This window comes from Oryx dammah, unplaced genomic scaffold, assembly GCF_014754425.2.
Source record: "Oryx dammah isolate SB20612 unplaced genomic scaffold, SCBI_Odam_1.1 HiC_scaffold_29, whole genome shotgun sequence".
In the NCBI taxonomy this organism is placed as follows: domain Eukaryota; kingdom Metazoa; phylum Chordata; class Mammalia; order Artiodactyla; family Bovidae; genus Oryx; species Oryx dammah.
The window spans coordinates 102,233,185-102,257,068 of record NW_024070213.1 but is presented as its reverse complement, the minus strand read 5'-3'; the positions used below and the strand labels follow the sequence as shown (position 1 = coordinate 102,257,068).

General features: G+C 37.0%; 2 protein-coding genes across 4 annotated transcripts in view; one reads left to right on the top strand and one right to left on the bottom strand.

Moving 5' to 3' along the window:
• Positions 1 to 10,219, bottom strand: part of TSPAN19 (tetraspanin 19) — a 31,937-nt gene extending 21,718 nt beyond the window's left edge. Inside the window, exons 1-3 of one of the 2 annotated variants that reach the window (XM_040234478.1) lie at positions 10,155 to 10,219; positions 1,748 to 1,836; positions 1,588 to 1,660 (exon numbers count right to left, since the gene is read on the bottom strand). In XM_040234478.1, the coding sequence (XP_040090412.1) occupies positions 1,588 to 1,660; positions 1,748 to 1,813 (139 nt within the window). In that variant the 5' untranslated portion in view covers positions 1,814 to 1,836; positions 10,155 to 10,219. Of the gene's footprint in view, positions 1 to 1,587; positions 1,661 to 1,747; positions 1,837 to 5,091; positions 5,165 to 10,154 lie in introns of those variants that run through there. The other variant, XM_040234479.1, reaches the window with a different exon arrangement.
• Positions 10,220 to 10,280: 61 nt separating this feature from the next.
• LRRIQ1 (leucine rich repeats and IQ motif containing 1) overlaps positions 10,281 to 23,884 on the top strand; it is a 208,903-nt gene continuing 195,299 nt past the window's right edge. The window contains exons 1-6 of one of the 2 annotated variants that reach the window (XM_040234476.1): positions 10,307 to 10,339; positions 13,025 to 13,169; positions 15,213 to 15,324; positions 19,384 to 19,475; positions 20,958 to 21,075; positions 21,837 to 22,060. In XM_040234476.1, coding sequence (XP_040090410.1) covers positions 13,026 to 13,169; positions 15,213 to 15,324; positions 19,384 to 19,475; positions 20,958 to 21,075; positions 21,837 to 22,060 — 690 coding nt within the window. In that variant the 5' untranslated portion in view covers positions 10,307 to 10,339; position 13,025. Of the gene's footprint in view, positions 10,340 to 13,024; positions 13,170 to 15,212; positions 15,325 to 19,383; positions 19,476 to 20,957; positions 21,076 to 21,836; positions 22,061 to 23,884 lie in introns of both variants that reach the window. The other variant, XM_040234475.1, reaches the window with a different exon arrangement.

Sequence of the window (23,884 nt, the reverse complement as noted above, 5' to 3'; positions counted from 1 at the left end):
AAAATCTGTAAGCTAACTCAGTCCACAATGGCACCTTAAAACTGGCCATCCTGGGATTCTTTAAACCACAGAAATCAGCACATAAAAACCCAACAAACAAACAATACTCCATTGCAGAATGCTTACTGGCACAGCACTGGGTAGAAAAGCAGCTAATCCAGTAGGGGAAGAAGGTGAAGGTAGGCAAGATTACTGGAGAAGGTAACTCTTGAGTTTAGGCTCTGAATTATAATTGGAAATCTCTACATTGGAATGGTGGAAACATTCTGAAGCACGGAACGTTGCAATGTGTATAGGAAACTTAGCCTTGCTGGCAATTAACAGTTTCAGGCAGGTGAGACTGGGAAGGTTTGCAGGAGTGAAATTATGTGTTTTTGAGTCTTCCTCACTGGAATTAAACTCCATGAGGACATGCCCTTTATCTTTCTTGTACACTACTGTATCCTTAGCTCATGGGATAGTGCCTAATGATATATATATATATATATATATATATATATATACATTATATATATATATATATATGACCTGGGCTTCCCTGGTGGCTCAGACGGTAAAGCATCTGCCCGCAATGCAGGAGACCTAAGTTCGATCCCTGGGTCGGGAAGATACCCTGGAGAAGGAAATGGCAACCCACTCCAGTACTCTTGCCTGGAAAATTCCATGGACAGAGGAGGCTTGTAAACTACAGTCCACGGGGTCGCAAAGAGTCGGGCACGACTGAGCGACGTCACTTCACTTCATATATATATATATACACATATCCTTCTTTATCCATTCATGCATTCATATTCAGTTATTTCCACATAGGGAATATTATATTTCTAACCATGTGATGGTGATAGGATATGGTAACTGAGTTGTTGTGGGTTTTTTTTTTTTTGGCTGTGTTGGGTCTTTGCCACTCTGCTTGAGCTTTCTCTAACTGTGGAGAGCGGGGACCACGCCCCGCTGCACCGTGCGGGCCTCTCGCTGTGATGACTTCCTTTGTTGCATAGCACAGGCTTGAGGCTCGGGCCTCAGCAGTTGCAACTCCCTGACTCTAGGACCCATGGGCTCGGTAGCTGTGGTTCCGGGATCTAGAGTACAGGCTCAGTAGTTGTGGTGAATGCGATTAGTTCCCCTGCAGTATGTGGGATCTTCCTGGATCAGGGATCAAACCTGGGTCTCCTGCATTGGCAGGCAAATTCTTATCCACTGCACCGCAAGGGAAGTCTGGTAACTGAGTTTTAAAAGAGATTATTTAACTTGGGCAGTGAAACTATATTGATCTCCATTATCTTTTAACATTTATAAATCTGTAAAAGTCTAGAGTTAGCAGAACCGCAATCCTCTATTTCTCTCATCTCTCTTGCCCAGAGTTTCTAGCTTTTTCTCTCAAAATTTTCTCTCCTTTATGGTCTTGGATTTGTCTTATTATTTAATAAGGCGTTTCTAGAACCAATTGACAAAGACCTTCTGAGGAAAAATTGAACAGTATTTTATGAATTTTAGGGAAACACTGCCACCTGCTGATTAAGTCACTGTACTCAGTTGCTTAACATTGAATGACTTATTTGATTTAGAGAAAGCAAAATAGATACATACCCAAAGCTGTGAAAAAATTATTTCCATCTAATACAAGCCAGGTACCAAATCCCATGAGTAAAAGTCCCAGAACCTACAAAAAACAGCCAATACTTATTTTTTAAGTAACTGCTAATAAAAATGTACATTTTCTTTACTAAATAATTATGAAGAAACTTACCAAGAAAGCGCCATTAATGAGATTAAGAAAGTATTTAAAAATCAACCCTTTGTTTTTCCTTAACATTTTTTCCTCCGCATATACTGATTCTGAAAAGACAAGCACAACTTTTACTATAAACACCACAGTAAGAACTTGAAATAATTCTGCCTACTCATATCTTTTATTTGCATATTTTATCCTCACACCAGCAGTCAGTATAACATTCCTCTTTGTTTTCCCGAATATAACAAAATACTGAAGAGTGTCTTGAAACTGTGTCTGTCTTTATCTGCATATTTTGTCCAGGCAGTTGAGATCAAAGGGCATTTGTATAACATGTCACGAGCTGCCATACTGAATTTCCTGCAGTTTTCAGAAAGTAAATATTTTATTTTGTTTCCAGTCATAGCACACCTCGTTCTCCTTGCCAGAAATCTTTCCTTTCCATCTGACCGCCTTCCTCTTTCCCAGAATAATGTTATCTCAGAAGCCTTTCCCTAATCTCAGTTTGTTGCCTATGTTCATCTTTACTTGTCTCCCTTCCCATGTAGACTTTAGGGGCTTTACGCAGAAAGAATAGATCTTGTATGTAATAACCCCAAGTCTAACATATAGTGGGAACCATGTGTTACAAACACAGATTTGTCGAATCAATCAACAGGTGAATTATATTATTTAACTAGTTTACAATTTACTTTGTTATACAGTACAGGGAAAAGAACTTAATGTGGTTTAAAAAAAATTGTTTTCCAGATACCTTATTTTCCTAAAATATGTACGGAAAAGTCAACACTTATCCTACTGGTTTTGAGTGCTTGGTCTATTAGATATGTAGGTTTTACCTTTTCTTGGGTATGTTCCTGGGTTTTCTTTTTTATTTCACTTTTTCAATTCTAGCTAGCTCCATATTTTAAAAAGTACTGTGCTTTACAATGTTTCAACACATGCAGTTGATAATTGACACAGTGACACCTTCAAAGTGAAACAGCAATATAAGGCCCTGTCCTTTGAAGGAAAATGCCTTTGCTTTAGTGCCCCAGGACTCCACTGAGTCTCAAAAGGCTGACTCAAGAGGTAATGATTAGGAAATGTGAAGATGTAGAAACAAAGAATAGCTGTTGGGCTAGGGAACTGGTAACAATTTAGATTAGAAATCTGCCATACAGCAGAACCACTGAACTCATAGTACCCTGAAAGATACAAATAAAGGCCTGACACATTCCTAAATTATTATTATAAGAAACAGACCCCCACCAGATGAAAACTGCTGACCATAAGAACACAGACCCTAGAGTGGTTGAAACCCAAGGATTGATGATGCTTAAGACTTCACCTTGATGCCAACCAATCCAAGAACTGTGTATGAGCTGATCACATACCCCCGAAACCACCTCCCTCACACTGCCTTTAAACCCTTCCCTGAAAGCCACCTGGGAGCTTGGATGTTTCAAGCATGAGTGGCCTGTTCTCCTTGCTTGATGCCCTGCAATAAACATTGCGCTTTCCTCTAGCACAACCCAGTGTCAGGGGATTGGCTTTACTGCATGTGAGCGAGTGGACCCAAGTTTGATTCAGTAACAAAAGCAGGTTTAGTAAGACTAATTTGAAGCTGTCTGTCCCTAGCTAGGAAGAAAACAATCCATTTGTTGAACTGAAAGATGCCTTAGAAAGCGGTAAGACATGTATAGGACAGCACCCACACACTTTTCTCTTTACTTCATTCTAAGGCCATATTCCTCCTAAAAAACCCCCAAGGCATTTCTCCCCAGCTTCAGGAGTGTCTCCAGGCTTTATCTTCCACCCTCTGCCTCAAACTCTTCTGCTGCTGCTTGGCTTCTCCACTTTCTGTCCTCTAGGCTTATTAGTGGATTCCTCCAGTGCCTGGACTTTCTGGGTGGGACACTCAGTGGGAAAGACAGCCTGTTTTTTGTTTGTTTGTTATTTCCAAGATGCTTTAGATCTACATTTTGGCTTCTGTTTTATTTACCACAGTACATGAGAAAGCTGTGATCCTCTTCTGAACGAGAAAGTGAAAGTGAAAGTTGCTGTTGCATCTGACTTTGCAACCCCATCCACTTAGTCCATGGAATTCTCTAAGCCAGAATACTGGAGTGGGTAGCCTTTCCCTTCTCCAGGGGATCTTCCCAACCCAGGGATCAAAACCCAGGTCTCCCACATTGCAGGCAGATTCTTTACTGGCTGAGCCACAAGGGAAGCACAAGAATACTGAAGTCGGTAGTGGGTAGCCTATCCCTTCTCCAGTGGATCTTCCAGAGTCTCTTGCATTGCAGGAGAGGAACTGAGCTATGAGGGAAGCTTTACCAACTGAGCTATGAGGGAAGCTACTTAAGCCCTAAGTCCTGGCTTCTGCTTCTCTACAAATGAGAAAGAGAAAGAAGACTAATAAGTGAGAACTCTCTACAGGGACTCTGGTGTGGAATGTTGAACAAGAGGCTTGACTATTGATTTGATAGTAGTTAGCAGGTTAGAGTCAAGGTTAAAATGTTTTATCAAAGGACCCAAATACAAAAATAAACTGAAGTTTATTCTCTCTCAGTCCATGGTATGTAATTGGTTCTCTACTGGGAAATCATCCTAGAAATGTGGGGTTTTGCTCCAGCCTGTTAAAATATATGGCTCCCAGTGGAAACAGTGGCTGACTTTATTTTTCTGGGCTCCAAAATCACTGCAGATGGTGACTGCAGCCATGAAATTAAAAGACACTTACTCCATGGAAGGAAAGTTATGACCAACTTAGACAGCATATTAAAAAGCAGAGACATTACTTTGCTAACAAAGGTTCGTCTAGTCAAGGCTATGGTTTTTCCAGTGGTCATGTATGGATGTGAGAGTTGGACTATAAATAAAGCTTAGTGCCAAAGAATTGATGATTTTGAACTGTGGTGTTGGAGAAGACTCTTGAGAGTCCCTTGGAGTGCAAGGAGATCCAACCAGTCCATCCTAAAGGAGATTAGTCCTGGGTGTTCATTGGAAGGACTGGTGTTGAAGCTGAAACTCCAACACTTTGGCCACCTGATGTGAAGAGCTGACTCATTGGAAAAGACACTGATGCTAGGAAAGATTGAGGGCAGGAGGAGAAGGGGACGACAGAGGATGAGATGGTTGGATGGCATCGTCGACTCAATGCACTTGGGTTTGGGTGGACTCTGGGATTTGGTGATGGACAGGGAGGCCTGGCGTGCTGCGGTTCATGGGCTTGCAGAGAGTCAGACACGACTGAGTGACTGAACTGAACTGAACTGAAATTTACTGGAGGTGCAGTCCTCTCCAGTTGGCAGAAAGGAAGAGGATGAGTAACCTTAGGTGAGCATCTTTTAAACACGTAAGGTGGAGTTGCATACTTCTCTTCTGCTTATTTTCCTTCACACAGCAGTTAGTCACATGGCAATTCTCAGCTGGAAGTGGAGGTACCTATATGCCCACGATGAAGGAAAGAAGTGAATCAGGGTGGGAAAAGCCACACAAAATGCCCAACAAGAAACTGTGATATGAAAGATAATCAGAGAGAGAAAAAGACGGCTTTGACATATTTCAGTGTGCTTTACTATGAATAAGAAAAGAATCGAAGATGATCAGAAAGATTTTTTACAATGGGAAAATAAAAGAATAATGATAATCACTGGAATTGTGTGAAAAAATTCATAAATTCTATTAATTTAATAATTAAAAATTCAGGTTTAATTGATAAAAGAAAACCTTGTGGTTAAGCATTGGAAATTTAGGGCAGGCATGTGGAGAGCATAGACAATATAGAATTGGGGTCATCCATAGACAGCTGATATCTTGGGACTAAATGAAGGAGATGAGGGACTAACTATAGCTTACAATAAGCAGAGGTTTGATTATAGAAAATGACATAATTAGGAATTTGGAGTTTATATTTTTATGTATGTATGTATTTTCTTATTTGTTTTTTGGCCATGCCTGTATAGCATGCGGGATCTTATTTCCCCAACCAGGGATCAAACCTATGCTCCATACATTGGAAGTATACAGTTTCAACTGCTGGACAGCCAGGGAAATCGCTAGATTTTTAAAAAATCAGACTTTATGAAATGAGAAAACAGTCATTTCCAAAATAGTGTTACATGAGACAGATGTCAGAGGGAGAGAATTCTGAACTCTCAAAGTCAGCTGACTTGTTTAAGGAGGATGGTCATGGTAACTTCAAAGTAGAGCTTTAGTCCATTTAGACCATTTTCTATTAATTGTGTATGTTTCACCACCTATGTCAGTCAAACTATTTTTTTTCCCCCTTCTCTTATGCTGAAGTAAAAAGCTTGTTGAATAACTGGACTCTGAATGTTTTCTCTCTCTTTAAAGAGAATAGATAGAAAAGAATGTGGTAGGGAGTGATGGTAAATCACAAAATTGGATCAGAAATTTTTAAAAATTCTCCCTTTTTAGACAGTGAGTCAATCTGATCAGTTGCAGAGTTATACTATTGACTGATGAAGGTTTGAAAGTTCTCTTTCCAGAATAATTTTTTTTGTTCAATTCTACATTAGAAAAATAAAATATTGGTTTGGGGATGTGATAAAAATTTAGATGTTTTTTTTTTTGGTAGTTCTTCCTCAATAATAAATGAACCACTTCTAAAAGTAATCACAAAGTTTGGAAAGTTTTGTTCATAGAGGTTTGATAGTATAGAGAGGAAGATGATTAATTACTCAGACCAGCCTGTTCTTTGCTTTCTTCATTTTAGGGAAAAAAATTACGTAGATACCACATGAAGTTAGAGAAACAATTGTGGTAAGATCGTGAATCCTGTTGATATCTGAAAAGTGAGAAAAGAGATTATGGCATGTGATAGTTACTTTTTTCTTTGCTTCTAGAATGGACAAAAGCCCATGATCACACTAAGTTATCATTTAGATTTTTTTGCTTTTACAGTTGAGACTAAGCCCCTCTCCCTGCCTGTGCCATCCATCACTTGAGACTTCACTTCTGCTGTGTGCGTGTTTGTTAGAGAGCAGGGCTACAATATTTGTTTAACCTCCCTAAGAACCATTCAAGGTATCTCTCTTGAAAGCTGCTAATTTATGGTCTAGCAGACTTACGTTATATGCAGATAGTAATTAACTGTGAATAAAAGAATGAGAAGTGTGAGGCGAAGGAGCAAACTGAATGCTTCACCGGTAGCAACCCAGAACTGTCTCCTGGCCCTGCATCTTGTAGGGAAGCAGGCACTTTTTTGCTCTTGTGTTTTAAAAGCTGGAACTGAATTGTGCCATATTTCCCATTGCTGCTGAAATCACCCATAGAGGACACGCGGCCTGTGTGCATTGTCACATATCTTAATGCCAGTCCTTTGCTTTACATGACATAAATAAGTTGGTGGTTTTCTTTTAGTGTGGTAGAGATTTTTTTGTTGTTTTTTAGTTTTGCTTTTACAGATGGTAAAGAGTCTGCCTGCAGTGTGGGAGACTCGAGTTTGATCCCTAGGTCTGGAAGATCCCCTGCAGAGGGAAGTGGCAACCCACTCCAGGATTCTTGCCTGGGAAAACCCCATGGACATAGAAGCCTGGCAGGCTACTGTCAATGGGTTCGCTAAGAGTAGGACACAACTGAGTGACTTCACTTTAGTTTAGTCCAGTTGGGCTGCTATAACAAAATACCAAAGATTAAGTAGTCAACAGAAATTTATTTCTCACAATTGTGGAAGCTGGAAGTCTGAGATAAAGGTGCAAAGTTTCAGACTTCTTTTATCCTCATATGGCATAGGGACCTCTTTGGGATCTCTTCCATAAGATCACTAATCCCATTCATGAGGGCCCCACCCTCATGAACTAATCACCTCCTCTTAAAGATCCCATCTTCCAACACCATCACATTGCGTGTAAGGATTTCAACATGTGAGTTTTGAGGGGACACAAACATTCAGACCACAGCAAACAGTTCAAGTTAAAGAGAACACATCAAACCAGGTGTCTCAGCGACAAGCGAGGAAGCCCTAAGCCATGTTTGCACAGAATGGTGAGAAGGTTATGTGCTGATCTTTTCAGTTATAAGCCTCACATACTAAAAAGGTTGTCAGTGAAAATGATTTGCTTACAAAAGTTACACAAGTTAGTGCAGTTCCTATGTAAATATTTGTAATGTGGTAGACATATTTTATTTTGCTTTAGGCAAAGAATTTGTTTTTAACTTAAATAAAGTCCTGGTATGGTATTTCTTTGGTTTATTTCCTGATTCATTAATAAATGCTCTAACAGCAGAGAGATTTTTAAGAGTACAAATGCTATAGGGAAGGACAATTTACAGTAACTCACCTATTCATAAGTGTCATTTTTCATTAGTTAAATAATACTCTAATAACTGTTTTTAAGTTCCTTCTAAGTGCCAGAAGATGGGAACACACACACACGCGTGCGCACACACACACACGCATGCACGCACACACACACACACACACACGAATAAATAAGACAAACCATTAGGGAACCAAATCGGTGGCCAACTTTGAATTGTGTGTTGGGGGTTCAGAGTCTAGGAATAAATGGAACTGGGAAGTGTCAGCAAGGAGGTGAATTTGAGGTAATCCTTGAAGAATAATTAAGAGGGTTCCAGTCAGACAAAAGGGGCTTCCCCAGTGGCTCAGTAGGAAAGAATCTGGTTGCAACATAGGAGACATATGAGATGCAGGTTCAATCCCTGGATCAGGAAGCTCCCCTGGAAAAAAGAATGGCAACCCGCTCCAGTATTCTTCTTTCCTGGAGAATCCCAGGGACAGAGGAGCCTGGCAGGCTCAGTCCATGGGATTGCAGTAGAGTCTGGACAAGACTTAGTGACTAAACAACAACAACTTCCTAACTAACTACATATCACTTATTGCTGGGAAAATCCCAAGGGCAGAGGAACCTGGCAGGCTACAGTCTATAGAGTCACAAAGAGTCATATACCATTGAGCACAAAGACACATAGATAAAAACAGGTTAGAAGAGGAAGTTTTCAATAGAGATGGAACACTGTTCCCAGGCTTTGGAGTGAAGTGCATGAGGGCTTGAGTAGAGTGGCAAGAGATGACAGATACGGCTGGAGAAGTAGACCCAGTAAGGATTGTGAGGGATCATGAGTGCTTTGCTAACAATTTGCAAACAGTCATAGACTATAAATCAATTCAACTTGAAACTATTGTTTAACTATGCAGCCTTTAGCAAAAATCTATTTAATTGCACTCTTCCTAGAAATTATACCCTAAGTGGATTATATTATTTTTTTCCATAACCCTTTAACCTGAGTAGGTTTGTGTGTGTGTGTGGTTTGTTTGGTTTTTATAAGTAACTTGAAAGTATAAGTTGTAGAAACGTGCACCACAAATTAATCTTCAGAAGAACTTGTAGGATTATTCTTTTTTGCTATTAATTTGTTTGACAAGGTAAGCATTAATAAGGAAAGAAATTTAAACAACATCTTCAAATTAGTTGTTTAAGGTCAGTTTTAGAAATTAATTGATTACTAATGGATTTTATATTCTTTAGGAATATAAATATAATATAATATATTTTAAATAAAGAGTTTGAAAGTTTGTAAATCAGCAACAAAACTAAACTAAAAAAAGGAAAACTGTTACTTGAGTATGGTCTTTAATAATGAAAATATCCAAAATTCAATTCTAAAACCAGTAGTTTATTTTGAAAATCATTTTCTTTCTTGAACGAAGAGATAATATATTTTTTAAATATTAAAAGTCTACTTATTTCTCACTCTATATTATTAATTAAGTTGACACAATGTATTTTATTATTCAATTGTTACCAGGAAACATGGTCCATTTTCTTTCAAAGGCTCAATGATATTGTTTGCTTTTAGCTTAGGGTATATCAGACAGCTTCTGCAATTACACTTAACTACTTCCTCTTGGAATTTAATGCTTCATTTGCAAACTTTAAAAAAATGAAAATCAGTTGTATAAAATATATTTTCTTCACCAATAATAGGAACTTTATGAATTTTTAAGTTAAAATTAAATGTTATTATATAAGCTTAAAATTCAAATTTCATATTAAAACAATGTGTGTCACTGTCAATGTTTTACAGTAAAACATATTCCAGAATATAATTTTTTAATTTCTCACCCCACACATCCATTCACTTAAAAAATTTTGATAGTCATTGCTAATTGTTTTTTTTTTTCTATATTAAAAGAAACTGGTGTCACGCAAGGCAAACAACTTATTGGCTTGTCTTCCATACTTTCGGGCTCCACAAATCACTATTCAGGACTAAGATTCTGTGGAATGTACAATTTATACACGAGCAACTCAACACTCACTAGATGCACATAATAAAAACAGATAGGTCAGAGACAATTTAAAAGTCAGGCTACCTCTAATTGGGTAGCTGTAACAAAGTGTCGTTTCTTTTTAATACTTTCCAAAATTAATTAAATATTAAAATCTACCTGGAATAAAAGTAAGTTCCTCACCGAGCTCCGAGATGAAGCGTTCGTTTTCGTTTGGAATAGTTTGTCCTGCTGGGGCACCTGTAAAGCCCGTCTTCCTTGGGATTGGCGGTTGCCGTGGTTACTCTTTGTTTGGGAGGCGGGCACTGTTTTCCAACCGTGCTGGAGGATTCAGACGCTGCTGGGTGAGCGAGCGCCCCTCAAGACCCGGGTTGACGGAGCGGGAGGTGCCCCAAAACTGCGGGAGCGCAGGTGGAGCCGGGCCCCTCTCCGCCAAGGCCGGCCTTGAGGGCGAAGGGGGGCCCCGCGCCCAGGGAGTGCTGAGCCAGTCTGTGGTGCGAGAGGCTCCTTTCAGTTTTGAAAAATTTTGGTAGTTCACTCAGAACTTGAAGAACTATAATTGAAGGGTGGGGTTCCTTAAAATTTCCCGTTTGGGGCTGCTTTGTGTGCGTGCTCAGTCATGTCCGGCTCTCTGCGACCCCAGGGACTCTAACCCTCCAGGCTCCTCTGTCCGTGGGATTTCCCAGGCAGGAATATTGGAGTGGGTTGCCATTCCTCCTCTAGGGGATCTTCCTGACCCAGAGATCGAACCCGTATCTCTTATGTCTCCTGCATTGGCAGGCGGGTTCTTTACCAGCTGAGGCACGAAGACTCCCCACTTAAGCCATTAAGACACCCCACTAAGCTCGCTTGGCACCTTTGGCCAACTCCAACTGATTTATTATCAATTTGAAGTAGTTTAACTAACCTCTTTGCAGTGGGATCGATCCAAGGCTGCTGTATCCAATTCTGTAACCACTGGCTATAGGTGACCATTGAGAGCTTAAATGCAGTAAGTCCAAATTGAAATGTGCTGCAAATGTAAAATACACAGCAGATTTTGAAGAATTATTAATGTACAAAACAAAGTGTAAACTTTTTAGCTGACTATATAATGAATACTTTTCTGTTGACTATGCTGAAATAATATTTTGGATATAATGGATTTAATTAATATAATTATAAAAAATTCAACTGTTTCTCTTTACATTAAAAAAATGCCACTAGAAAATTTAAATATGTTGCTCAAATATGTAATTGGACTGGACTGATCTAAAGAGCCAGTAGATGAGCTGAGATGGACATATGATGGAAATGTCCCTTTCCTTTACCCTATTTTTCTGCCTTTCTTTCTACATAAAGTTTTGTGTGTCTCTGAATTCTGCTTTATAGCCATTTAAAAAATCTAATTTTCCACCTAGCAAAGGTTTTTCTCCCTATATTCATTCAAAGCTTTTGAATTGCATTTTAAGTAAGTTAGATTGTGGGATAGCATTTTGCATCTGTTCTGGTTTTATTTTGGATGAAGGAGGTTATGAGTAAAATTGGAAAATAAAAGCTGATTAGTACGGCATTGTTCAAACTTTTTTCTTTACTTAGACCCACATTAAAACAAAAATTTACATTGCATTTCATGTACACGTGCACACATATACCTGTACTTATAACTGAAGCAAAGTTTTTAAAACAATTTTTACTTTTACTATATATACTGCACTTATAGTTTCTTTTCTGATCTACCCTAACTTTTCCTATCCTATCCCATCATTTAATCTAGACCAAAAATTGCTGAATTAATATCTTAATCCATGAACGGATCACCATCTGCAATTTGAAGTCTACTGGTTGTTCGGAAAAACTGGTAGGCAGATAATGAGCTTTCCTAATTTTGGATACCTTTGAATTGGGGGGAAAGCACTGACTTTGGATTCAGAATCTCTGAATTAGGATCCTACTCCCATTATTTTTTAGCATAATGCTATGGGGAATTAACTAACCTCTTCCAACCTTAGGTTTCTCATCTATACAATGACTGTAATGACCTTTAATCTGTGAAGTTACTCCAGAGATTATCAGTCACACAAGTGTCTACTAGTGCCTGGCTTGTCACAGGTACTTAATATACATGGAAGCTAATGATGGTAGTTAACAATGATGATATGAAGATATTCTGCAATGTACTGCTTGACCTGTATCCATTATAAGCCTAAAGATTTAAATGAAATGAATGTTGAAGTTATACATCATATATTACTCATTATTTCATTGTTGTGGCTGTCTGGTAGAATTGACAACTCTGATTTAATGAGTGCAAACTAGCCAAATGTGTCCCAAATGTGTCCCCATATATAGACCTAGGATGTTCTCTTATAAGTATTTTAATTTCTGAATACTCAAGCTGTTAACAGTTATTTTGCCATTAATTATTGCCATGAAAGTGAATTTTAGTGTGAAGTTTCTTGATTCAGGAAGGTAAGCCAAACCCATTCCACATAACTTTTCCTTCAGCGAATTTTAAAGAGTATCATTAAATTTGATCATTTTGTAATCAAACACTAAAGAAATAAGGGATGAAAATAGGGAGAAAGCAATTTTCTTTAATATATACTGCTGCTGCTTCTAAGTCGCTTCAGTTGTGTCCAACTCTGTGTGACCCCATAGACGGCAGCCCACCAGGCTCCCCGGTCCCTGGGATTCTCCAGGCAAGAACACTGGAGTGGGTTGCCATTTCCTTCTCCAATGTGTGAAAGTGAAAAGCAAAAGTGAAGTCGCTCAGTCATGTCCAACTCTTCTTGACCGCATGGATTGTAGCCCACCAGGCTCCTCTGTCCATGGGATTCTCCAGGCAAGAGCACCAGCATGGGTTGCCATTTCCTTCTCCATCTTTAATATATAGTATAGGCACAATAAGGTGTGATAAAATTTTGTTAAACTAAAGCATTTTTACATAGAACATGTTGGATTGGTGTGGAACATTAAAGAACCTATAGATTTTACTAGCATTTAGCCTCTTCAGTTTTCTCTAAATGGTTCTGTGTTTTATTATGAAGGATGATGGAAGGCAACAATGATGATGATATAAAGCTCAGAGAAGAAATAGAGGCTGAATTGGATAAAATCAGCATTTCTTCCTTGGAAAAATATGATTTTGATAGCGATTCAAAATCAGAAACCCAGAGTGATAATAGTGATACAGTAAGTTTTGTGTTGTACTTTTGAGACTTTTAACTGAAGTAAGCTTTTCTAGGAGAAATACTACTTTTCTCAGTGTGTTTTTTATACTCCTCTCATTTTTTTCCCCTTAGGGTGACCTTTAAACAATGCATATTAGCAGATATTTAAATATAAAAACTATATTGATAAATTACCTATAATTTCACATGATACATGTGCATTTTTTCACAAAATTGAGATTTTACTATTCATATAATTATGCGTAGGTATGTATACATATATGTTGTTGTTTAGCTCTAAGTCATGTCCAGCTATTTTGTGACGCCATGGACTGCAGATTGTTCTGTTCATGGGATTTCCCATACAAGAATACTGGAGTGGATTGCCATTTCCCTCTCCAGGGGATCTCCCAACCCAGGGATTGAACCCATGTCTCCTCCATTGGCAGGTGGATTCTTTACCACCCAGTCAAGGTAAAGTGAAAGTGAAAGTCACTCAGTCCTGTTAGATTCTTTGTGACCCCATGGACTATACAGTCCATGAAATTCTCCAGGCCAGAGTACTGGAGTGGGTAGCCATTCCCTTCTCTAGGGGATCTTTGCAACCCGGGGATTGAACCCAGGTCTTCTGCATTGCAGGCAGATTCTCTACCAACTGAGAATGGGAAGACATACATATATATTAGTATCCTGCTTTTTTACTTAATCATGAGTATATTGTTATGTGATTAGGTATGCATAAAAATAAAAATGTATGTGAAATCTTTAGATCAAAGAAATAGTTACATTTTTTTGAAATCAAATATATATTCATTTGTGTATTTCTTCCAGTGTTTTGGTTCAGTTCAGTCGCTCAGTCGTGTCCGACTCTTTGCAACCCCATGAATTGCAGCACACCAGGCCTCTCTGTCCATCACCAACTCCCAGAATTTACTCAAACTCATGTCCATTGAGTTGGTGATGCCATCCAGCCATCTCATCCTCTGTCATCCCCTTCTCCTCCTGCCTCCAATCCCTCCCAGCATCAGGGTCTTGTCCAGTGAGTCAACTCTTCGCATGAGGTGGCCAAAGTATTGGAGTTTCAGCTTCAGCATCAGTCCTTCCAATGAACACCCAGGACTGATCTCCTTTAGGATGGACTGGTTGGATCGCCTTGCAGTCCAAGGGACTCTCAATAGTCTTCTCCAACACCACAGTTTAAAAGCATCAGTTCTTCGGTACTCAGCTTTCTTTATAGTCCAATGCTCATATCCATACATGACTACTGGAAAAACCATAGCCTTGACTAGACGAACCTTTGTTGGCAAAGTAATGTCTCTGCCTCCAGTGTTTATATACCTAGAAAATTTATTCATGGATTTGTTCTTTTATATAAAAATTCTTAATCCAATGGAAACTTATTTTCAGCTATATTATAAGAAGTACATCTAATTAAAATTTCCCTGAAATATTTATCAAATATCCCTGGTGTCACTTGTAGAATAATCCACCTTTTCTCAAGTGACTTGTCATATCTGCTGTATATACTTAGTTGTTATATACATATCATCTATCCAGGGTTATCTATTCTTTTCCATTATTCTGTTAATTTTTGCCCTATTCTTGTTTTATATTTTTAAGTATAAAATGGGCCAAATTCCTTTAGTAGCTTTGCTGCATCAACTCTTTTCAACTAAGCTTTTTTTCCCAATAAAACACATTTGTCAAGTTTCTTGAAATAATTATACTTTGATTTTTTAATTAGGATTGCAATAACCTACATAATACTTTAGGAAAAAATAATATTTAAGTATGTCTTTTTATCCATAGGTAACTTAAATAAGACAGAAGTTCTGAAATTATTCATTTGAGGATGAGTTCCAACAGAATCATGGATGCAATTTATAGCCATCTGAAAATGAAAAGCAAACTTTAACCAAATGTGTTTGTTTGGACCATGCTTTTTATATGAAGCTCTTTTACCTCATTCACACATTTTAGTCAAAATTTTGGCGTTTCAAAACAAATTTTGATGCATAGTTTTAGTAAATAATTTTACAGTTCCTTTTATTCGTCGTACTTTTAGGATTCGGATGAGTTACCTGAGTCGGTTCTTCACTGTATCAACATCATAAAGAATAAGAGTAAAACTGCTGAAGAGCTCATTCTTCAGGACTTGGAGGATGCTGATGCTGTAAGTAAGTACAGTTTTCATCTGCTCGGTAGATAAGTTTTCTGTAAGTATGATTTATAATTTAGAAAATTAAACTGCTTGAAGTTATTTCTTCTCATATACAGGTGTGTGCATTTATCTCTAATAAAATATCTATAGTATATTGGTCTGTTCAATTTATTTCACACATCAGTTTTAATTACTACTTTCCTTATATCTCCAATAAATACTAGTCGCTAATAATTTGTTTCACTAGTCCTAATTAAAGCCAGACATTCTGTTACTTTATGTCAAAGGAACCCAAGCATGGGACTATTTTAGAATTATCAGTTTATATGTATTTTTGGAGAAAAATATAATTTATATAAAATCCTCACAACTTTATTTGCCTCAACTGAGCAAATTTATATCTTGCAATTATTCTAAGAATAATAGAATGAACAAAGATTTAACTAGAAGTAATCCTAGCTTCGTTTATAATGAAAAATGGCAACAATTTAAATGTTCAACAGGACGTTGGTATGTCTAACAATATACTCTTTAAAAAAAATGAAAGACATTTTTAATAATACAAGTTTTATGGTATACTATAAAAGTGATTATGAAATCCAGTGTCATTTATGCTTATATTGGCATAAATTATATGGATATTCAGAGATGTTTATACCAAAAATATTAGTGTGTGAAAGGATCTGTTGTAGCCACTGAGAATACAGCAGAGAACAAAACAGGCAAAGATCTTGCTCTGTTATTCTAGTGTTGCCATGTTGGGAGACAGATAATAAGTAAACACATAATATTTCAATAATGATAATTCTATGAAGGGAGGATTTCAAGATAAGGGGATAGAGATTGATTTTGCTGTTTTAGATATGTGAAGTCAGGGTAGGCATCTCTGAGGAAGTGATATTTAAGTAGTGTCTGAAATGAGATAGTAAGCCACGTGGGATATGCTGGTGAAGAAGTGAGTCACATAGCTATCTAGAGAGCTGGTATTCCAGAAAGAGGGAATTGTAAAGGCCAAGGCACACTCAGTGGGCTTAATGTGTTCAGAGAATAGTCAGCCTTTGTGGTTATATTCAAGCAAAGAAAGGGTCAGATATACAAGACTTTTATAAATCCAAAGTGTGGACTTTGGATTCTGCTCTGAGTATATTAAGGTTTTTCAGAAAGGAGTGACAGAGTAGATGTATTTTGAGGCAGTCATTCTGGGAACTGTGTAGTGAAGATGCCTTGAGGTAGCAAGAGTCTACAAGACTATTACAGTAGTATGGTTAGAGATTATAGCAGTTTAAATACAAATGGTGAAAATGGTCATATTCTAGAAAACATTTTTAAGTAGAAATAACCAAAAATATTTATTGATGGATTGATGTGAAAGGAAAAGAGGAAACTGACTGCAAGATTTTGTTCTGAGTACATGTGTGAAAGAATATGTAAAGACTTCTTAAATGCAGACCCTTTAGATTTTAGCAGTGATTATTGTCAAGTTAAGGTGGGTTTTAGTAATTTGTTTATTTATGTTTACTAAGGTTTATAAAATGAAAATCTATTTTAAATATATTGGCAAGTATAGAGCCTGATTATGTAAAAATCAAAGGAAATATGGAAAAATTAGTTACATGAAAGATTATAAGAACTAAAGTCATAGTAGTGGTTTAGAAAGTTATAAGATCACATGTGTATAGCTCTAACAAAGAGGTCTGATAGTCTCAATGAATAGACTAATTTTCTAAGAAAATCCAAATTATCAAAATTGCTTGAAAAAGTAGAAAACATGCTGAAATCAGTAATTTGGCAAGAAGGTAGAGGTTTCTTCTCAAATGTCAGTAGGAACTAGGGATAATTTTGTAATTGAATTGTTCCAATTCATCAAGGAGCAGAAAACCTGCAGATTATATTTCATTCATTAAAAACGGCACATTTTAGATACAAAACTGTGTAAGCATAGCATACACATACATAAGAGAAACTAGAGGCTAATTTTATTTGTAAATATGGATGTATTGATGAAAGCTGTCAGTTGTATGCTGCTGCTACTGCTAAGTCGCTTCAGATGTGTCCGACTCTATTCATGCTTTTCCCCCGTCCCTGGGAGTCTCCAGGCAAGGACACTGGAGTGGGTTGCCATTTCCTTCTCCAATGCATAAAAGTGAAAAGTGAAAGTGACGTCTCTCAGTCGTGTCCAACTCTTCGCAAGCCCATGGTCTGCAGCCTACCAGGTTCCTCCATCCATGGGATTTTCCAGACAAGAGTACTGGAGTGGGTTCAGTTGTATACAAAAACTATTTTAGCCACTTTAAGCAGTAAGGTTTGGGGGTATTTGTGTAAAACAAACTTAGAGTTTTAAAATAACAGTGTGTTGTTATCTTTGTATAGTTCTACAGGTTCACTGGGCTTTGCCAGGTAGTTCCTGCTTGGATTTCTTACACATTGACAGTCAGATGTTGTTTAGGGTCACAGTCATCTGAAGTCTTTACTGGACTGGAATTCTAAGATGGCTCACTAACATGGCTTGCAGTTGATGCAATTTGTTGGCTGGGAATTCATGTGGGGCTGTCAGTTGGAGGAGGCACCTACATGTGGTCTCTCTCTGTAGCTTGGATGGCACCTGGATTTTGAGAAAGAGTATAACACGAATAAATTATTAAGAGACTAAGGAGTTTAAAGTTTAGTCGCTCAGTCGTGTCCGACTCTTTGCGACCCCATGGACTGTAGTCTACCAGGCTCCTCTGTCCATGGGATTTTCCAGGCAAGAATACTGGAGTGGGTCGCCATTTCCTTCCCTGGTGGCTCAGACAGTAAAAGGTGTCTGCCTGTAACGTGGGAGACCCAGGTTCGATCCCTGGGTCGGGAAGATCCTCTGGAGAAGGAAATGGAGAGACTAAGGAGGTACCTTGTAAAGCTTCAGATGACATTCTCCAAAGTCATGCAACATCTTTACTACATCTTGATGGTTACACAGGGTCAGCGCAGATTCCGTGTGGGAGGGGAATACACAGGATATGCATACCAGGAAGTGTAGGACTAACATCTTTGGAGGCTATTAATAGTAACTACAATAAATAACAGAATTGTTAATAGAACTGAAAAAATCAGATTCTATGTTGAATATCTAAAGTGTAGGAAAAAATACATGCATGCACACTGTGAAACTGTGCTGTAGCAGGAGCTGCTGATAAAATGAAGAAATCCAGAGATATTAATCCTCTTCTATACACTCCTATCTCCAACCCAAAGCTCCCTCTATCATTGTCTGAGCCAGAAAAATGAAAGTATCTCTCTCTGCCTTTCTTCACTCATAGTATTTTTATGAAAACAAAGACTTGCACAAATATATCAATTGGCAGAATCTAAATCAACCTCAGAAACATACCTTCAAGGGAATCTGGAGAATTTTTTTTTTTTTTTTTTGCTTTTCAGCTTCTCACATAGGAAAACATGCCAGAGAGATTGTGAATGGGTGTTGAAAAAGAAAATCTATAATACTGGTCAAAATACTTGTGAATAGTCAGTTAATGGCAGAATGGTCATCTGTAAAAAAAAAAAAATACAACCAAGGAATAAAACAAGCCAACTGAACAAGAAAAAGAAACATAACTACCTCTTCACAGATAATAAAAAGACACTAAAATTCAACAAAACTTCACAAAATTGGGAATGAAAATTTCTTTCATGAACATGTTAGTCATTATAATGTTTTAAATTGAGACTTTTATTAAAGCATTTTCAGTATCTTGTGCAAGATTATGTTGTTTGTGGCATGTAGACTTGAACCTTTGCTGATTTCTAGTCAAGGTGTTATTGTGATATTAAACACAGCATTATTCTTTTTACATGGAAAGTGAACTTCAGTTATAGAAATTGAAAGGTGATAAGAGTGCTCTAAAAATCTGTTGCTTTTATTTTTGAATAAAGATTACAGATTTCCTCTGTTCTTGGTTCTTCAGTATTTTAATATTGCTTTGATCAAGACTATTCTATGATAAAGAGTTTAAGATTAAAGGATGATAAAATAGTTTGGGATTTTAACATGTGTCTTGCTTTAATATTTAAAAATGTTATAATTTCTTTCTCTTTATAGGCTGTGGTTATGGAGGAGTTTCTAATAATCATATGCATTTAAGGATAGAATTACCAACTGAATGTAAAGAAAATAAAGAACAGTTAATAAAGGTATATGTTGTTTGACTGAAAGTGCTCAATATTATATAGTTAGAAATTTTCCTTTTCATCTCATATAGGATTTAAAGTTCACTGTCTTAAAAATTAAATTATTTTAAGCATATAATTGTTGGTTTTATTTTCTCTTCTGGCATAGAATATAAAGCAATGCAAAGTACAGTCTTTAAAATATTAGAAATGGTGATTTGAGCCAGCAATACTTGGAAATTTAATGTAAATAAGACCAGCATAACTATATTGGATGGTATTTTTTACCTAAAAAATCCAAGGAAAACAATGAAATATACTTTAATATTGTTACGTTGCTTAAGAATATAGTATGATTCAGTGGAGTCTTTAAATACCCTGTAGAAACTTTAAATGTAGAATGTCTTTTTTTTTAAGGTAAAATAAAAACATCTGTAAAGGAGTGAGAGTAAAGGAAAGCCTAGGATTTGGGGGTAAAACTCCTGGAAATATATTCCAGAGAAAGTCTCTTCCACAGGCTCAGTATCTTGTTCATTTTTCTTACTCATTTGACATAACTCTAATTGTAGGTAACTGTATTCTTGCTCTTTCGGAGAAGGCAATGGCAACCCACTCCAGTACTCTTGCCTGGAAAATCCCATGGGCGTAGGAGCCTGCCTGCTAGGCTGCGGTCCATGGGGTCTCGAAGAGTCGGACACGACTGAGCGACTTCACTTTCACTTTTCACTTTCATGCACTGGAGAAGGAAATGGCAACCCACCCCAGTGTTCTTGCCTGGAGAATCCCAGGGACACGGAAGCCTGGTGGGGTGCCGTCTATGGGGTCGCACAGAGGCGGACACGCCTGAAGCGACTTAGCAGCAGCAGCAGCAGTATTCTTGCTCTTTGTGAGGTTAGCAGAATTTGAAAATTACTTGTATGTATGTTTCTTACTCTATTTTTTGGTAACACTCAGTCCTGATATATTAATTTTGAATTATATTGCTACTTCATTGGAATAGATATCCTGTACCTTTTAAGCTGGAGCATGGTGGAAATCTAATTATGGAAAAATATGAATCAAAATTATAACTTGTATATATTTCAAGGTAAATTAGAAAAAAAAATTGTCTTTAAAACATATTGAATATATTAGCAATTTGTACATATGTGCAATTGCTGCAAAAAGGAAATATAAAAAGATGTTAGGAGGAAAACACATATTAATAGAAACATTTGGACATGAGTGTCAAGCAGGTTAATTTTGAATATTATAAGTAAATATTAGAAAGGAATTAGAATTCTGAAATACATAAGGCGGGGAAAATACAATTTGCTTCCCTGAGAAAAGCATTTTTCTTCACCATAAAAGAATAATTATCAATGTGCTATAGAATTGTATTTGAGAGCAATTTGAAGTAAATCATTTTCTAGATATGTGTGTGTAAATACTTAATACATTATTGAAATGACAACTTCACTCTGTTTTGTTTTTCTTTAATCATTGGTACTTTCTTTAACCTCTTAGATATTATCTGAAATAGAAAAAGAAGAATTTCTAAGAAGTAAAACTCACTGTGGCAGTCCTGATTTGGTTCTGGAGTCCGATCTTTGTGATTTGCCAGTGGATGAACATGGTTTGACAGGTGGATTAACTTGCTTGATGATACTTTTGATCATTTTAATATGATTCACTTTAATTATCTAAAATCCTTAAACAGTTTTCTTTTGCCATTTAGAAGAAAATAGTCATGGTATTTGAAAAATACTGTACACTTACTATGGTTATTTAAATACATGTTTCATAGTTTTGTGGGTTTTTTTTTATGACTCCTAAATTAACTTCATTGTGGCTTAGCTGGTGAAGAATCCATCTGCAATGCGGGAGACCTGGGTTTGATCCCTGGATTGGGAAGATTCTCCTGGAGAAGGGAAAGGCTACCCACTCCAGTATTCTGGCCTGGAGAATACCATGGACTGTATAGTCCATTGGGGGTCACAAAGAGTCAGACACGACTGAGTGACCTTCACTTTCAATTTAACTTTATATAAGTATATTTGAAAATTTTCCACATGTAGAGCTGACTGCAGTAGATGTACCCAGACCTGCATTTTTTAAGTGTCTCTTAACTATGTTCCATATATATCTCTTCACCACAGACATGAATGCGTGCATGTGCACGCACACACAGATACACACACATAGTTTTCTGGAATAGTTTGACAAGTTATATGATTTCTTTATTGACTGCAATGGAGTTTACATGTATTTTGTACATTAGCACATTGTCGCTTTCACTTTGATAATATATTGACATTATTTCTTTATTTTGAAATTACTTTTAAATTTTATATTGGATCAGCTTTGACTGGTTTAATTTAAATTTTTTTCTCTTCATGAATACAGATGATGCTGATATAAATTTTGGATACTGTGAAGTGGAAGAAAGATGTCGGCAGTCCTTTGAGGCTTGGCAAGACAAACAGAAAGAACTAGAAGACCAAGAGAAAGAAACTCTCAAAGTTCAGAGGGATAGAGAAGAAAAGCAGTTTCAAGAAGAAGAAAAAAAAAGACATTGTTGGATGAAACAATTTGAAGTTGAAAGGAGGAAATTAGAGAATATTCAGAAGGTAAGTTTTCTTATTTTTATTTTTCATTCATTGTTTTTTTTAATCAGTAACTCCTGAACAGTACTGATGTTTTGGATTTTGGTGTAGCTCGAGCTCCATTCTATGGGTTTTAGTCCTAATAATCAAAGCAGTTCACTGGGGATTAACAGTATTAATATGGACCCCTTGCTTATTTTCCGTGAAATTCGTTGTAATTTTAGGTACTGCTTTGGATTTTGAGATCCCCCAGAGTCTATAAAGTTTCAAAGACTGTCCTAAAAAAGCTGACATTTACAACATAAATTGTTGCTTTTCTATGCCCTTCTAATCATAGAAAAAGGCAACAGAATTTTCTCCATCACAAAATGTCCTTATTATGTAGTCTGATATCTAGCAATTATGTAAAACATATTTGGTTAAAGTGGTTCAGGCATGTAGGTAATAGTTGTGCTGCATTCCCATGAATGAGCTCATTTCTGGGACTAGAACATTTTTGGCATAAGGGAGTTTTGTGTTGTTTTCCTTTCTGTTTTCTCCCAGCTACTCCTCAGGTGGTCTACATCCTCAGGCCATGGTAGTGGCATCTGGAGAAACTGGTGGATTTCTGAGACTCACTTGGGGACCATCAGGATCCTTAGACTGTATGGATAACAGGCAGGACTTTCATCTGTTTTGCATTACTAAAGTTAGCTTATGTATTACTCCCAACTTACTAGTTTTGAGTCTTCCATGTACAGAACATTAGCATGTCATCACATAGGCAGTTCAGGGTATCCTAGCCTCTCATGTTGAGTACATTGCATTTCTGAATTATGTAGAAAGTAAATACATTAAAAACAATGATAATGTTGCAGAACCAGCTTGTTCCTTTTAGTTCATATTTTCTTTTCCACAGACTAGATTAGTTATTTTCAAAAGTCAGAAGCTATTTTTTTTTCCCATTCCAGAATAGAAGTTAATAATACAATGTAGATTATTGGAGTAGTGTTTCCTGGCTTGTGGCAAAATGTATCACTGCTATTGATTGTTAGTGATATTTTCTAAAAAACAGCTGATTTTTAAATTCTGTTTTCATTGCCATTTTTAGTTTGTTTTGTAACAAAAATTTACTGACTACTTCAAGGGCAAAACTTTCAGCTATACGCTTGATGTTACAAAGGAAATATAACGCCAGGGCCTTACCCTTAAAGAATTATACCTTAGTTTTTGAAAGCAGTTTGTACTTTATCATAAATTTATGATTTAAAAATATATATGACATTAGTAGTTAATGAGTTTCTAAATGTGTGCTTCATTTTACCTTGGAGCTTCAAAGTTTTCCACTGGGACCATTCCATAATTTTATAATGATGGCTTCTAAATAGATAGATAATTTGCATACTCAGTAATTCTCACCTGTGTCTTTGCTAGCTTCTTTTTCCATTTCTAAAACTGCTATTATAAATTTCTTTCTTTAAGAGTTCTACCCAACTCCCTCTTCCTTGTTATTGTAAACGATCACATTTTTGCATCAATTACGAACTTCTTTTTCTTTCTAATCCGATGTTTGCTAACTGCTAGGTTGCTTCAGTCGTGTCTGACTCTATGCGACCCCATAGATGGCAGCCTACCAGGCTCCTCTGTCCCTGGGATTCTCCAGGCAAGAATACCGGAGTGGGTTGCCATTTCCTTCCCCAATCCCACATCTAGTTAACATTAATTTTTGTGGTCGCCTTTTTAACTTTATTTTTTGCCTTTGTTCTTATCTCCATAAGAGAGCTTCTACCAAAGGCCAACTTTTCATTCTTTGCTCTATATTTTACCATTTTCCAGTTTACTTTTACTTTTTCCTATATGTTAAAATAC